This window comes from Harpia harpyja, chromosome 5, assembly GCF_026419915.1.
Source record: "Harpia harpyja isolate bHarHar1 chromosome 5, bHarHar1 primary haplotype, whole genome shotgun sequence".
NCBI classification, from domain to species: domain Eukaryota; kingdom Metazoa; phylum Chordata; class Aves; order Accipitriformes; family Accipitridae; genus Harpia; species Harpia harpyja.
The window spans coordinates 74,652,405-74,669,466 of NC_068944.1; the positions used below are offsets into that span (position 1 = coordinate 74,652,405).

Here is a 17,062-nt window from a genome sequence, read left to right on the forward strand (position 1 = left end):
AACTTTGATATGAGCCAGAAAATTCAATAAGCTGGATTTACTCCGTCATTGCCTGTTTCAAACTTAGGTTTGTGAGAAAGGCAATGTTGATTTCAATAGCCTACATCATGTAGTGTGAAATACTAATATTCACTATAATTTTGGTGATTATTAATAAAGGGCAACAGATAGTCTTGAAAATGAAAGCACAGATTTACTTTATTAAGGCAGAGATCATTAAGGATCCGTGTCAGGAATAATGCTACTGAAGATCTAGACTTGTCATGCAGATCTAAGAAAACAAAAAACACACTTTACAACAGCCACAGACAAAGGCTACTGAGATAACTGTGGGGTGGGCAATAAAAAAAACCCCTATGCTATCAAGAATACTAGGAGAGGTAGTCGTGACTGCTGTCTTGAAATGTACAAAAGAAGGAGCAAGAGTAAAAAAGGCAAACATCAGAGACTGAGAAAAGCTATTTAAACTAAAGAACAATATTGACATGAGAACAAAAGGGCTGGAAATGAGTCACAAATAAATTTAATCTTGAAATTCCTATTCGCAGCAAGGTTCTCAGAGGGAGCTCAGTAAGTTTACAAAAGGCTCTCCAAACAAAATTATATTGAGACACCTTCTGCAATCTACTTCTGAATTAAATAACATAAAGATGTATATTTCATGTTATGAGATTAATTTAAAACAATATGCGGACAATACAAATCACTATCTATTAAGTACCCATAAGCAGAATTAATTTCCTTCAAATACAGCCTAACTGTTTAACAAAAAATAGTTCATAAATAGTGAATAGTGAGCACATTGCTGATTAATACCTTCATTAGGAACAGATGTTGAGTAACTCACTGGTTGCTCCTGCAAGTTATACAAAATTATAGTCGCTAGGAAACCAGAAGAGGTCATTTTGTCTCTTTAACAAGCAAAGTTCAGGATGTTCACGCCAACTGACAGCTGTTCACTGATCTTATTTTCATCCAAATCTCAAAACTTAAGATTACGTTTCTCACTCATTTTTCATTTTCTTTTGTTTCACTACCACTGTTTGGCTATCTCATTAGTGAGAGAAACCTGCATATTTTCTTTCTGGCAGTGAAGCATATATGGGAAAAACTGTGACAGTAAAGCAAGAGGTGAGGCAGTTATTGGGAGTTAAATGCCATGAAGCCCACTAGGCAGGACAGTGGGGGCACCCATCCCTGTGGGGTCAGCTCCCATTGTGGGGGGTTTATACATGGTCCTAAATTTCTGGGCAGAATGAAGGTGCTACAAATATACCTCATTTCAAACAAGGGCTCTGAATCCAAGTGGCCTAATGTATAGGTGCAAAATCATGTTTACCCAGTCTACCAGTCTGAGCTATGAGTAAGGCAAAGCCCAAGCCAAGAAGCCCTGCCAGATCTGAGCTGCTGATCCCCCCACTCAGCAGTGCTCCAGCTGGAGTCTGGAGCTTGTGCGCAGCATAAAACCAACTCTGAGACTTCATGTCCCGCTAAAACAAATTTACTAAATGCTCCCACAGCTGGGAGTGCTGTTGGAAGATTTCCAACCAGAACCATTCCGACCTGGTGGCACCCACTTCTGTTCTGAAGTTTCTGATTTATGGTCTCCAACACTTTTAGTACCTGGGTTTTTCCTTTAGCTTGAACACTCCAACCCCATCATTCACTCAGACAACTGACAGTTGCCTGTCTGTCAAAGCACAGAAATGTAATTATCCCTTAACACTTCTTTTAATTATTGACGATTGCTGCTGCCGCCTTTTTTTCCTTCCTGAAGTTTTCACATGAGGCAACCAATTATTTCTCTCTGTGTAATTCCAGACACTGCAGAGACATTTTACCCTTTCCATATACTACTAACATTTTTAATTAAGATCCTTCCTTATTTCATCTCTTGTGTCTGGCCTTGATATAAAGTTCTGTAACAGCTCTGTATATGTCTAATATTATTGAGCCACAACTTTATATGATACTATACAAAATATAATGAGTAACAAAACAACTCGGGTATCTTTTGATGAAAGCCCTTTTGTACAAAGCCATCCTACAGAACACATTTGCTCAGCTCCTCTTTTATATCTTAAGATGCAAAAAAAATAGGCCTTCTCCTCCTGTAACTTTTTCTAATGTATCCATAGGTAATCAGAAATGTTATTAAAGTGACCCTGAATTTCTGCCTAATAAGGAAACAGATACTAAAATAAAAACTCTAAGTTCACTACTGAGTATACAGTATCAATAAGCACACAGAATCACAGCTCAGGAAAGGTTTTCTGTTTGACTGGCTTCCTTTGTAAAATCAAATCAATTAATGACTCAAATCAATCAAATGAAATTAACTTCTTTCTGGCCTAAAACTGTACAACCTTTCTTTTAAAAAAATATTTTACAATTGCTTAATACAAAGGTCTGGGATACAAAATAAAAACAGAAGTAAAATTAAGTTCTGACATTTTTTTACTGAAGAGAGAATGGGGAGAAGAAATAGGCTACGAAAAATCACAAAATGGAGAAAAAAGTCTCTTATGCTAAAAAATAGACAATTAGCTGCCAATTTTGAGAGAGAGAGAGTAAAAAGGAGAAAGGGAGAGAACATGAAAAAGAGTATTTCAGTCAAAGCTTATGTTTCTTCATACAAAACCTTCTGTTCTGGTCTACGCTTGTACTGTCGAGGTTTTGACAGTTGGAAGCTATTAATTTCAGTATTACAAGGCTTATTGAGGTGGATTTATGTTCTTTACAGTCGTTAATTCACTTCTGCTTCCTCGATGAAATAAAGGACTAGTTCAGAATGAACACTGAAAATTAAACCAACTTCCCTCTCCTCAAAATATCTGTTTGCCAGAGAACTTCTACTGATGATAGGTCATGCTGGCCTTAACTGATGAGTCAAAACACATGGGGGTGAGGCGGAAATATGTGCAAATACTTGGAAAATTTTGCTTTTAGTAAAATACAAAAATAAAAGGAAAACTTTCCATTTAACTTGTTTAAGTACAAACTTCTTTAAACTACAACAGAGTACATTTGCACTTCTACTGAGAAGATGTAATGGTCCGGTCAAATGACACACTTTATTAGTAAAAAAGAGTCTGATCCAAAGTACAATGTCATCAGTGAAAAGACTGCTTTCATTTACAAAATTCATGGCATTCAGTTCCAAGCATATGCATTATTTTTTCAAGTGAAATAAAACAAACACTGAAAAATATCAGAAGCTAGATAAGGGAAGATTCAGCATATGCATTCTGGAATAAGGCCTCCCTTCTTGCTTACTGCCCGAAACCAATTACACATTGAACCTGTCCGACATAGGCTATTCAGAATATTCCTCCATTACAATTAGCATATTTTCCATTTCTTGTTCTCTACACACATAACTGTACAATTCATTTAATTGCTGGGCAATTAAAATCCTGCCTGATCAAAGCATCTTTCTTGCCTCTCTTGTTAATACATACATCTTCTGATCTTTTTTCCTTTTTTCTTTTTTTAATTGTCCACAAGCTGAATCATATTTTTAAAATTTTTATTCAAATGGTATCTTCTGTGTCCATCAAAGTAATAGAAATCTATTTCTCTGCAGATTCAATGATACTTTTCACCAACTGCTTTACAAGACAGCTTTTTTGTCTTTTCAATCTTCTTCTTTACAATTATCTCCACCGCTCTTTTTGAAAGTGTAACCCATTTCCATAATTATTTCGATAGCTTTTCATTTTTTAATTGGGATGTTCAATTAATCTATTATTCAATTTCCTTCTAACAATACCTAGAAAATTAAGTACGTTGCGTAACTGTGTAACAATTTATCATCATTATGGTGTTCCTCAATCACCTGTTATGGCTTAACTGAAATGTCTTAAGCAATATTCCTATAAAGAAGTAAACTATGCACAGCCTTTTTGTTTTTCGCTTTAAAAATACAATGGTTTTGTAAATGAAATATTGAAAACAAAGTCACTCACTCACTCAACATAACAAAATGTATTGGGCACATCTGCCTGAATCAAGCTTGAATTAGTCAATTTTCCTGCTACCACAATGTCCTGTTTCTTTTCCTCCTTTTCGTATCTGATTAAACACCATTATTTGGTATTTTCCTCTCCGCCAGTATTTCTGCTGTAACACTGTGTTGAAAACCTTAATGGTCTTTAAAAAATCTAGACTGCATTTATTAACAGACAGTTTCTATTCAGTATGCTTTTATGCCAAAAGTTGCCCTACTTCAGCAATTTTCTTCCCCTCCTTGAGACCCAGTCCTCTGATAGATTCCTGGAGATCAGTCAACTCTTGATTTTGCTGAATTAAAGAAATGTGTCTCAGAGATACTGCAACTCAAAGCAAGCAAGACTGTACTAGATGTCTAAGTAGTGAACACACAACTCACCTGCCATTTACTCAACTTTTGAGAATTGATCTCATTTTATTCAGTATAGTATCTCTGTAGCATAAACCCAACAATAAGTCTTCATTCCTTGATCACCTCCGAAACTACTTTTTCCTATTCTGGTTTGATTTGAACTCTTCCATAAGAAGTTTCCCAAGGGAAGTTTCATTAGAGACTTGGACAAATGTCACATACACCTTTCTTCATAGCTGAATTACACTAGTAGCTCAGAGTAACACTTAATCAAATCCTTTCCAATCACTTCAGACAGTGGAGCTTCTAGCAGATTTCTGTGTTACTAGTCTCAGAACAGATAACCTTCTTTTCTGGACTACTTTTCATTCATTTCATTTATGGTACTTTGGGTTTTGAGATTATCGAAAGATTATAAGAGATACAGAAAGGGACTTTTGACAAAGACCTGTAGTGACAGAACAAGGGGCAAGGGTTTTAAACTGAAAAATGGTAGGCTTAGATTGGATGTAAGGAAGAAGTTCTTCACAATGAGGGTGGTGAGACACTGGAACAGGTTGCCCCGAAAAGCTGTGGGTGCCCTATTGCTGGAAATGTTCAAGGTCAGGTTGGATGGGGCTTTGAGCAACCTAATGTAGTGTCCTAGATGTCCCTGCCTATGGCAGGGGTTTGGACTAGATGATCTTTGAAGGTCCCTTCCAACCCAAACCATTCTATGATTCTGTGTAGTAGCATGATCTCTTCTTGGAGAGATGGTCTTGTTTATCTTTGAGCCATCAGCATATTGCATCAGTTTATTCCTCCTCCTCATACCTGCTTTCCTTTTTTTCTTCTTTTTTTAAGCAAAAATCACTAGTGACTCACATTAGTGAAACTGGTCCTAGACCAATACTTAGACAACTCCATTGGTATTTATTACTCCATTTTCTCTTCCACCTCTTCTCACTGCTTTGTTAGAAATGCTGGACCTGCAGCTTCAGCTGCCACTTCTTTCAGAAATCTGATACTAAGTGGCACTCCACCCAACCTGTCTCAAGCTACCTGTCTTCACATAAGAGGTTTTGTTAATTTATTTTCACTTGAGGGTGCTCTCTTTATTCTTAGCATCTTTTCTTTGAAATCACTAATGGTCTGGTTATGTCTGAAACCCTTTCTCTTCAAGTTTTTCCTTTCAGTTTAGAGTAACCAAGGCTTTGGCAAGAATCAGAAACAACAGCTGATTCAAAACATATCACACAATAGCATGTTTTGACATGCGAGAACATTATTCCTGTGCCAGATGCCCTAGTTTTATCAAGTTAGTCCATTTTTTCAATGTACTACCCCAGTCCCTTAACACTTCCCAGTAACTAAAGCATGTTGCTTGTTTGACATTGCCAAAATATCCTCCAAAACAGCCTGCACACAAGCTGTTACGATATGAAAGTGTTCCCACCTCTCTTGCATCTTAAAAATAAAAATTAAAAACCTGAAGATTTTTCTAAATGGATGAGAAAGGTTGGTTACCTAGTAAAATCCATTTACCACCAGATTGTTTCTCGATTTTGGTCTTCCTGTGAATCAGACTGTGATTCTCTACCTTACAGACAGCTTACTCTTGAGATTTTCTGGCTAACACTCTTGGTTTCATCTTTTTAATGATGATAATGGCCAGACTACTGTAATTCTAAAATAGAAATAATTAAATAATATTTTAGTTTGCTGAATGAACAGAATAACATTCATAATTTTTCTGAAGGGCAGACCTTCATATACCCTGCTGATCTCTCTATATTTCCAAGCTTGTATCTATATAATCTACATGCTCCTGTGGAGGGCCTATGAGGGGTTTGTTTACTAAAAGAGAAGGTAAAACTATTTCCTCACAGCTCCCCATTAAAACTAGTCTTTGAACAAACATCCAAGACAGCCTTGGAATTTCAAATATGGGGGAAGAGCAATATTGTAGGACTGCCCTGACTAAAGCAAAACTGTTAACAATGATCATGTCTGCAGAGATCTGGCTCTTTTTAACTAGGTCATTGGGGACAACAAGCTGTCAGGGTGTCAAGGCTGCATCCAAAACACAGGCTTAGAGGTGTCTCATTTCCTCATCTATTCACTAAGAGATACTTTAAAATCTCTTCCTCTGTATTCAGGATGCAGTGATTTGGCACTGCTACAATCCCTAAGAGTTAATCACATAAATTGTGGAAAGAAAGATTTAATTATGGTCTAAGGTCAGACTGGAAAATGCGAAATAAAATGGGTGAGTAGTTTCAGTAAATAATTTTAAGATCCATGAAATATATAAGCTGTGAAAATTGATTCTGATTTGGTGCTCTCTAAAACATACAATGAATTATAAAGATAATTTATTTTAAAAGTAATGCTTCCATAAGATGTTTTGTGAAACTTAACCAGAGAGAACTTCCAAAAAAGCTGTCAGGAACCACATGCTCATAGAACACTTCAAAATACTTTTAAATCTACCTCTCCTATTGATTCCAACTACCTGTGAGGGACAACTTAAAACCACCCTTCAATTCTGAGGTTTTGATTTTTTTCTAAGTACAATATGCCTACATGATGCAGGCAGACACACAATTTATTGTGAACCCACAACAAAATGTGTAACATCCTCTACCTGTAAGTAAATAATTAAGACTTTGGTTACTAACCATCACTTTTCTTAGTTATGATCTGGACAGAATTCAGCAGCAGTGTTGTTAGTTTTCCCTTTAATCACATACTAGAAAATGAAATGCACTGCATTGCAAAAAGGTATCCATGATTAATTTAAACATTATAAACTGTCTTGAAATTCATGTTTATGATGAAGGAAGAAGTGAAGAATGAATGAAATGAGTGAATGAAATAAAAGAATGAATGAAAGCAAAAAGCTATTTCTGGACTTTTCCCACAGTGAAGCTTGACAAATATATGTTTCTTAGAATATTACTGAAAATACCACCTTTAGAGTTCATGTATAATCACTGATTTTCAGTTATTCAGTTAGTTTCTATAGAGAAAGAAAAGTATTTGCCCCATATATTAAAACATTTAGCACTTTTAGGTGTCTACAGTTCTAAATTCCTAAATCAAATTTCTCTAATAAATCTTCATTCTTACACTTATGAGGATCACGAGGAAAAGATATCTGTACCTTGTGGCTGCAGGCCCTGAAGGAAGTTCAGTTTATTTTGCTTTATGTAGGAGAATTTAAAATAAGTTTCTGTTGTGAAATTTGTGTACAGCATGTAAAGTGTTGGGCACCTCTTGCTTAAGAGGTACTTCTCATCTGAACGTAGGAATATCCTGAGTCCAGCCTATTCCAGGTTCAATCAACAGCCTATTTCAAACTCAGTCTATTTCAAGTTCAATAACAACATTCTGTGCATAGCGTTTGTACCTATGATAATTTTCCTATGAAATGCAGAAAAGTACCATCAAACTGATAAGTGTTCGGTCTCAGAATTTTGCTTGCTTGCAAAACTTAGCAACATAAATCAAATAAAGATTGAGAAAATATCGCACAGCCAGCAACTACAAATGCCTCCATCTGATCATTTTCAAATCTAACCACGGAACTTGCACGACATGTGCGTTTGAAGAGTCTTGGTTCTCCTCATTAAACTTTGCAGGCTATGTTTCCTTGATTTGATGATATTAATATATTCACCTTAAAACCACATCTATTGCTACATTTGGTTTGTTGCCCAGCAGTAAAAAGAAAATATGTCATAAATTTTAAAGAACATTGAACTTGGTGGTGTTGAGCAAGATTATGTTTTTCAATTACATGTGATTTACTAAGCTGCCTAATAGACAACTTCATTTTACAGAGATGTCCTAAATCTTAAAATCAATTTTAACAACATATTAAGAACTCTCACTCTAGCCTTTGACATATTTTCTTTTTTATGATTCCTCATTTTAAATACTTTTCCCTTCCCCAGTCATTTAATTGTATGAAATCACAACCAACAGTGTTCACTATGAGCCACTTTTTTTCCTCTGACAACCTTCAGAGCTGACTTCTTACCCTCAGACCAAAACTTCAATGCCACTAACATTTAATTCTACTCTTTGCCTTGCATTTAATGGAAAAAAGACAGGATTGTCAAATTTACATGAAAAATTATTTCAATATGCTTTTATAATTTTAGAAATTTAATATTAACTCTAATATGAATTAAACATGCCAAATTTAAAAGGAATTTTGAAGTCCAGCTTTTATAAATTTGAACAAGAGCCAGTCATTTTTTTAATCAAAACCATGTTAAATATTCATTCATGTTTCACTGTGAGCACTTATAATAAAGTAAACCCTTCAATGTAACCATCAATATAGCAAAAGGCTTGAATAATGATAGAATCAATGTTACTGCATAACACTAAGGCAAAAATTTTAGCCAATATATGCAAAGATTATGTTACAATGATGGCTAGTAGTAAAGGGCTCACATTAAAACGCAAGTTACTCAACATACAGAAAAGCAAAACTCAAAGCAAAGCAAGGCTGTGACTACAAACGGTGTGATGACTAAGAGGAAAAAAACATCTGGCTGACACTACAATATTACAATATTTTTAAAGTACCTTCTTATCAATGACATCAAAATATTGGATGAGGCAGGACGAGAAAAGAAAATCTGTAGACTATTGCCTTATTAATTATATATATTGAGATTATAGTTCTCTTGTAGTAGAGATGTTAACAGTCAAAGAACTTTTAACATAGCTTGCATACGTTTATCTCATTATTGGTACTCGTTACAGATCACTACCACTAAAAGAGCTGATTCTTGCAAGAGAGTTAAGGTCAATCACTTCAGAATATCAAGAGAAAAAAAACACAGGGAAGACAGAACTTGCATTACATCTTAGGTGATTTCAAACACAACACTTTTCCATGCCTATAAGAGTTGAATAGGAAATACATCCTGGCACCGAAAGACAATTTAAACCGCGAAAGACAGTATGTCACATTGTCTAAAAACATGCGTACGCATACACACACACTCTTGATTGTCCAGACATTCCAACAACTCCTTATTATCCCACCTACCAAACTGAAAAAAACCAATCATTTAATTCCTCCGCCATCCCACACATTAATAAGACCAAAATTAGCCTATATTGCCATGGTATACCTTCTGAAGGGACTGCAGTAGCTTTCCTCATGATGACTGCAGGTAGGGCTACCTGGCTACAACACTGTGAAACCAACAAGCAAAGATTTAACTGCTGAATATTTGAAGTTATGGTTAATTAAAAGAAACTAAAATGTCTCCGTTGTTCTTAATTTTCATTTTTTGCTTTTGTTTTCAAGTGAAATCAGGCATTTAATCAAAATGTCCTTTTCAATAATCTCGGCAGTAAGCTACAGCTTCTACGTGGACATATTTTTTGTGTTACACAAAATAGATAATATATTCTATAGTAATTTCAGATTGAGAAAATATTAGACAAAAAATAAAGTAGACTTCTGCAAAACCAGTATTTTCTGCCACCAGAACTTTCCAAAAGGAAATATATATAAGTTGCGGCAAACCAAGTATTTGATATCCCATAGGATCTCCCTTTCCCTGCTTTATTTAATGCAGAAAATTAACAACCAGTCAAGAGATTGTGTTTCAAGAGCTTTTGCAGTTATGAGGCAGAGAACATCACAGAGGTCTGGCTGGTCTTGATACATTCTGAAAACTAAAGTAACCAGGATTCTTTAACTGAATTAAGCAACAGCCTGAGAAATTACCAACTCCACAGGCAATCCAGATTGTACTGTAAACCAGTGCTATGTTCATGTTTTTCAACTAGTGCATCAAAGTACCTATGAATATCACCATTTAGGCAGAAATACCAGATACAATCCTATGACTCTAAAAGCCTCTTTTGCTAACAAAATAGTGGAATTTGGCATAAAAAGAAAATTAAAAGAAAACCAAGGAAATAGGAAAAGAAAAAACCTATGGTTTTCATCCTTAAGGCAATCTCCCATGCAAAAGTGCCAAGGGAAAATTTTCAAATACAGAGCCCAGGTTACAAACCTGTTGAAGGTCAATGCCACTCCGCAGAACTAAGATGACTCTCAAGTGACCTGTCTGAGCTCACAACACGCATCTGACACAAACCACTTGTTTTACTGATGAGGACCAGGGCAATCATAGCCGAAGCCAGTTGTACAAGTAAGTGCTACCAAATCCTTGAATCCTCTGGAGAACAGAGGCCAGATAAGCAAGATTTCAGAGACAGATTATTATGGTTAAAGTTCAACATGTTTACAACAAACAACTTTATACCATTACCAGTTTTAATCTTCTCATCTACAAACAAAGTGCTTACAAGTTTTAACATATGAGTTGAGGATGGTCCACAAGCTTGAAAAAAATCCAAGCATTTAAAAGAGAACACAAATACTAGAGTTTGGGGTCATTTTAGTTTTAGTATTTAACACAGACAATAGTGATGGATAATTGTTCCTTAAAATTGGTCCTCTCTAGGTCATCGAATTAATTAAAATAAGGAGTATAAAGTTAAATTTGCTTTAAAAGCAAAAGCTTTCAAAACTATTTTCTGATGAACTGGGGACTTTTTCTAAAACTTGTAACTGGCATACAGGTGTTGGGGATAGAACATCCCATGTTCCAAAGCCTCTGAACAAGCCTTATTAAGAACCTCAGACAGAAGTCACATTACTACGACTCTTCAAAATTAAATCAATTCAATATTTCATTGTTGGAACATCATTCTAAATGCAAAATTAAAAGAATTGTTCTTCCCCACTACACAGAGTAACAACATTTTCTGTACCTAAAAAGTTAGTAATGCAAACATCTAGATCACGATAAGGAATATACCACAAAGTGTATTACAATTCCATATGAAAATATTTTAGAGAAATTACTTTAAAAACACACATTCTCAGGCAAAGGGAAAATTTAAGTAGCAGCCACCTCTCATACAACACAGCTAGGACTCCAAATTACAGGGAAAAGTGCATACTCAGGTTTCATATTTACTATCACTGAACAGTGATACTTAATATAAAATAGATTAATTTTACATTTATCGTCAGCTAAGTAAAATATCTAAATGAAAATAAAATTCCTAGCAAATTCTCCTGTATCACAGATTGTCAGTAAATGAAAACATTACCATTCTCCTGCTGCTAAAAATTACAAGCCAGGACATCCTCTAAAAAGATCATCAATAGATTTTGACATTACTCACCCCACTGGAGAGGAGCCAACTGTAGATGCTCCAGGACCAGTTGATTAAGAACGCCTTCCACACTTGCCTCCCCTTCACGCTTCAAGGAAGGGTAAATTGGAATTAAGGAAAATTTTGTTTCAGAGAGAAGAAAAGCATGTAATACGTACAACTTTTATTATTGCAAATCAAAACTGCAAGCTAGAGATTCATTAAAGGTTATTGTTATATATTTGGTTTATTAACCCGTGAATTGGCTAACAATAATAATTTGAGCAGTTGATATCATCAGAATATAAAAATTTAATTCCACTGAGGAGTGTTAAATATGAAGATGCAAAGGTAAAATGTACCTGAACCATTGTAAAACACAAGGGGGAAAAAGTCTGGAAGCTGTAAAAATGCAGAACTATGTGGTGCAGTATCAGAATTCAAAATGACAAATTAAGAGCAATCTGAAAACAAAAAGGATAAAATTTAATAGGGCAATACAAAACAGAACAAAAGTGGGCTAAGATAGCTTTGAATACCGGCTCAGTGCCAGTTCTGTGAAGGTACAGGGATGTTAGACAATGCAGTGACAGTGTCGTTATCGAGGGCAATAATCATACCAGAATCGCACAGGCACATAACCTGCAAGCTTCCCTTTCTACTCACTCCTGTATGAGTTCACTAACAAGCTCAGACTGAAACGAGAAAAAATTAGGAAATTGTTCTTACTCTAAGAACAGTGAAGCACTGAAATAAACTGTTCGGAAAAGCAGAATCTCTACTTTTAAAGGGCTTCAAAACAGGTTATACAAGTGCTAAAATAAAAGCATAGGCAATATCCAATGTAACACAAAGATAGTATTATCTGTTTAAACAAATTAATAATAATTTCACTTGATGCATCAATCAAGATAGCATGTATTTGTAACAGGAGGACCACTGGACTTCTTTTTTCTAATTTCCTGACTTCAGAAAGGCACTGAATACAAAGGGCTTGGAAGCACATGCAAATGTCAGCACCATCTTGCATTTGGCCAAAGCTGCATTCAGTGGCTTTGGTGCAATTTTGTACAAGAAGCCCCTATCTCGGCTAGGTTGAGAGGAAGAAGTGGAGGTGGAGCAAGCACGGCTCCTTCACAGATGCACATACAGCATGTGAGCTTCTGTGTACTTACACTGGAACTCCTCTGGCAAAACTTCTATCGTCTTTACAGCTCGGCTCATGCTTTCCAAGAATAGGAGCACCACGCAGAAACAAATTCAAGAGAGAGGCAGGATCCTCTCTGAGACTTGAAAACACTCCTTTTCCAACTTCATAATCTTCAAATGAAACAACCATAGGTGAAGTGGTGTTGCACAATAATTAAGGCTAAGCTCCAAGCAAGACTGATCACGGTTTCAACCAGCAACTCCAAAAGTACTGGAACCATGTTCCTTGAAAATAGATTTTTTTTAGAAGAAGAATATCTGAGCTTTTATAAACAGCTCCTAAATTTGATCAGTCCTTTTTCTGCAAAACTCTGGAAAGAGAGGCACATCATCTGACTGATAAAGTATGTTCTCATCTGTGTCATTTAAAAGAAAATTAACAAGCACTGCAGATAACTAATTTCTACCACAGGACATAATTTTACAAGCTCTCCATGAGATTTAAAAGTCTTGAAACCTCAGATCAAAATGAGATCTAACAATTAGTGATTGAGACTCAAAAGCTCAATGAGATGACACAAGAGGAAAATCAATACATTGTATAGCATTCTCGCAATTTTTTTTTTAATTTTTTTCATTATGTCCTGAAAAATGTCTTAAATAGCTTTTTTTTCTCCTAAAAGGATTACAAATGAAGAATATATAAACCCCAAAGAGTCTGAAAGCTGTAAACACCATTAAAGAAAGCACCTATTTGGAAAATTAAAGGCAGCAGAATATCACCTCCAAAAAGCATTTCTGCTGAAAAATAAGACCCAGGACACCAGCACAACAGAATAATTTCCATAAACCAAACTATAGGATAGAGAATACATAATTTGGATTACTTCATAGAAACAGCAGATAAATAATTCTGTTATCACATCTTTAATGTAAGGAATATAAGTGAGAGAAAACACTAATAAAGAGGCAGTATTTAAAAGAATTTTTAGAACAGAGTGGCTGCCATTAACTGTAATGTTAAACTAACTTAACTGTAATTTACTTACAACTGGCTCACAGTGGTGCCTGGAATATTACAAATTTTTACTGCTTACAGCTCCGTGGAAAGCTTAATGTCTCAGATACTATTACAAAATGACTATAAAATAGGTGATTCTCCTTACTTTATCATTGGTAAATATTATCAAAGCAGATACATGTATTCACACGGATCTACAGAGGGATCTGGATAGGCTGGATCAATGGGCTGAGGCCAATTGTATGAGGTTCAACAAGGCCAAGTCCTGCGCTTGTGTCACAACAACCCCATGCAACGCTACAGGCTTGGGGAAGAGTGGCTGGAAAGCTGCCCCGTGGAAAAGGACCTGGGGGTGCTGGTCAACAGTCAGCTGAATATGAGCCAGCAGTGTGCCCAGGTGGCCAAGAAGGCCAACAGCATCCTGGCCTGTATCAGAAATAGTGTGGCCAGCAGGAGCAGGGAAGTGATTGTTCCCCTGTACTCAACACTGGTGAGGCTGCACCTCGAGTCCTGTGTTCAGTTTTGGGCCCCTCACTACAGGAAAGACATTGAGGTGCTGGAGCGTGTCCAGAGAAGGGCAACCAAGTTCATGAAGGGTCTAGAGAACAAGTCTTAAGAGGAGCGGCTGAGGGAACTGGGGTTGTTTAGTCTGGAGAAAAGGAGGCTGAGGGGAGACCTTATCGCTCTCTACAACTACCTGAAAGGAGGTTGTAGCAAGGTGGGGGTCGGTCTCTTCTCCGAAGTAACAAGCAACAACAAGAGGAAATGGCCTCAAGTTGTGGCAGGGGAGGTTTAGATTGGATATTAGGAAAAATTACTTCACCGAAAGGGTTGTCAAGCACTGGAACAGGCTTCCTAGGGAAGCCGTTGAGTCACCATCTCTGGACGTATTTAAAAGATGTGTAGATGTGGTGCTTAGGGCCATGGTTTAGTGGTGGACTCGGCAGTGCTAGGTTAAGAGTTGGACTTGATGATCTTAAAGGTCTTCTCCAACCTAAACCATTCTATGATTCTATGATTCACAAGGAAAATACATTTTGAAATTTCAAATTCAACACAGCTACAGATTCTGAAACCAACTGCTTCTTAGATTGGGTGCAAAAAGTATGCATACCTATACCTCAACTCATAAAAAAGTGACATACCTATACTTCTTAAATCCTGTGTCCAGTTTTGCTTCCCTAGTTCAAGATGCTGAAATACGGGATAAAATTCCCTGGAGGGTTACCAAGATGATTAGAGAGCTGGAGCACATAACATATTAAAAGAAGTTGAGAGAACAGGGTTTGTTTGGTCTTAAGAAGAGAAGGAAGCCTAAGGAGAAATGTTATTGCTGTCTATTATAGTGGGAGGGTATAGAGAAGATAGAGCCAGACTTTTCTTGGAGAGGCACATTAATACAAAGAGGGGCAATGGACACAAGTGGCAGGACAAGGTGTTATAACAGTCCTGAAGAGGTTCCTTACAACCTGAATTATTCTATAATCAATGCAACCTTGCTGTCTTCAGATTACTCCACAGGAAGATCTGGCAGTGCCAGTGGCATTTAGTGCAGTATTCAGGCTGCCCCATAGGTACAGCAAAATAGACTTAGACATCACGTAAAGACCCAACTTGTACATACCGATTCAGAAAAAAATGCTTTACCTTGCCAAAAAATCCCCCAAATACATAGTTTTTTAACGAGTACCCAAAATCTTGCCCACAATGTTCACTAAGCATCTAGTCCAGCTTAAGCTCTGCTGCCAGACTCAAAGACAAAAGTCACTGAAGTTCACAGAGAAACAGTATAGTTGGTATGGTCTAACCATTCCTAATAGCATGGACTTTTGCATCATTGATCTTTGTCTCCTGACTATCTATCAGGCAATTATATAAAATTACTCATTATAGTGCAAATACAAACTGAACATTGTAGCAAACTCATCACCTTGTAGACGAAAAGCAACCAAAATATGCAGTAATAAAATGTCAGAGCAAAAAAAGAGAGAAAAGTTTAACTCAAGAGTTTGCCTATTTTCAAAGACAAGCCTTTAGAAGTCAATGAAAGCAAAGCAGCTGGGAGAGGAGTTGCCAATGTACCCTTTCAGATAAAAGACAAAAGTGTAAGATCCTGAATTTAAAATTCATTGAAAAAAATTGCCCAGATAAATGGAAGTACAGACTGCCAAAGTTAAGTTTGACCCTGTAGAATCTATCTACTTAACCAAACCTCTCAACATTTTGCTGAAATCTCACTGTGATTACAAACCTGTGCTTCCATAGGAGTCAGATTGTTAAATGCCTTTGTTGACCCAGGCCTCATTTCCAACAGCCAAATCTTTGTTCTTAACAACACATGCATCAGCCAGGACTGAAGCAGCTGACTTCCATTTTCCAGGGCAACTGTTCACATTTGGCAGTTCAAGACATTTTCATTTGCACAATCAAATGAGTTTCAATGGGGGCCTCAGAGCCAATGAACACACAACCACCAGATGCTGTTTAAAAAAATATAAAACCCAAAACCTAATTTTTCACAGTCGACACCTTTATTTCACGTTTCTTTAGCAACAGATTGTATATGATATAAACTGTTTCATACCAAAACCTGAATGACAGTCAAATGAACTAGTTATTTCCCCAAGGAAAACTTTGGTCTTTTATACTATCTTGATTGTCTAATGTGTAGCTGGGTACCCACAACTGTAACACGGCATGTTATCTAAAATCTACTGCTAAAAAAGACAATAGATTTTAAAAAATGGTTTATATCCTAAAGTTACTCATGTTTTTTCTCTCTGCTATGCAGCATTCCATATCTGGCATCCTTCTAAAAAGATTTTCAGTAACATATTTCTCAGTTCCTTTGCACATAAATATGGGTGGAAGCGTGCACACAATCATACACAAATTAGCAAATGTTCATCAATAAAAATTATACTAATAAAAAACAAATTTAAATTATTAATGATCACAGTTTACTTGTAGCAGTAGCCTTAGTCATATTTTAAGCTTTCTGCTTGATTATTATTGTGGCACTTTATTATTAAAAGTAATTACATGCAGTTATTGAGGTTCTTCAATAGTAAGTTACTTCTGCAAACAATTGTTGATGCTAAGAAGTTGCATGGAAATGTAAAGCTCCATCCAACTAAAGTAAAGGAAACCTTTACTGATGTACAAAAGTTCCACAACATGCAATATTCTCATAACTGAAGATTCATAATTATGGTCAAGATGAAGTCATGAAAAGCTGAATAGACAAACAGAAAAGTAAATTTCAGTAACAGTTACTGGTATGCTGTCAGGCCCAGACAACATATCAGATGAGATGACTCAAGGTTCTGTCCAATACATAATAA

General features: G+C 36.3%; 1 protein-coding gene across 2 annotated transcripts in view; it reads right to left on the minus strand.

Moving 5' to 3' along the window:
- The window catches only part of TRAPPC9 (trafficking protein particle complex subunit 9), a 521,077-nt gene that overhangs the window by 247,355 nt on the left and 256,660 nt on the right, over nucleotides 1-17,062 (minus strand). For both annotated transcript variants that reach the window (XM_052787671.1, XM_052787670.1), the window contains one exon: nucleotides 11,579-11,669. In XM_052787671.1, coding sequence (XP_052643631.1) covers nucleotides 11,579-11,669 — 91 coding nt within the window. The remainder of the gene's footprint in view (nucleotides 1-11,578; nucleotides 11,670-17,062) is intronic.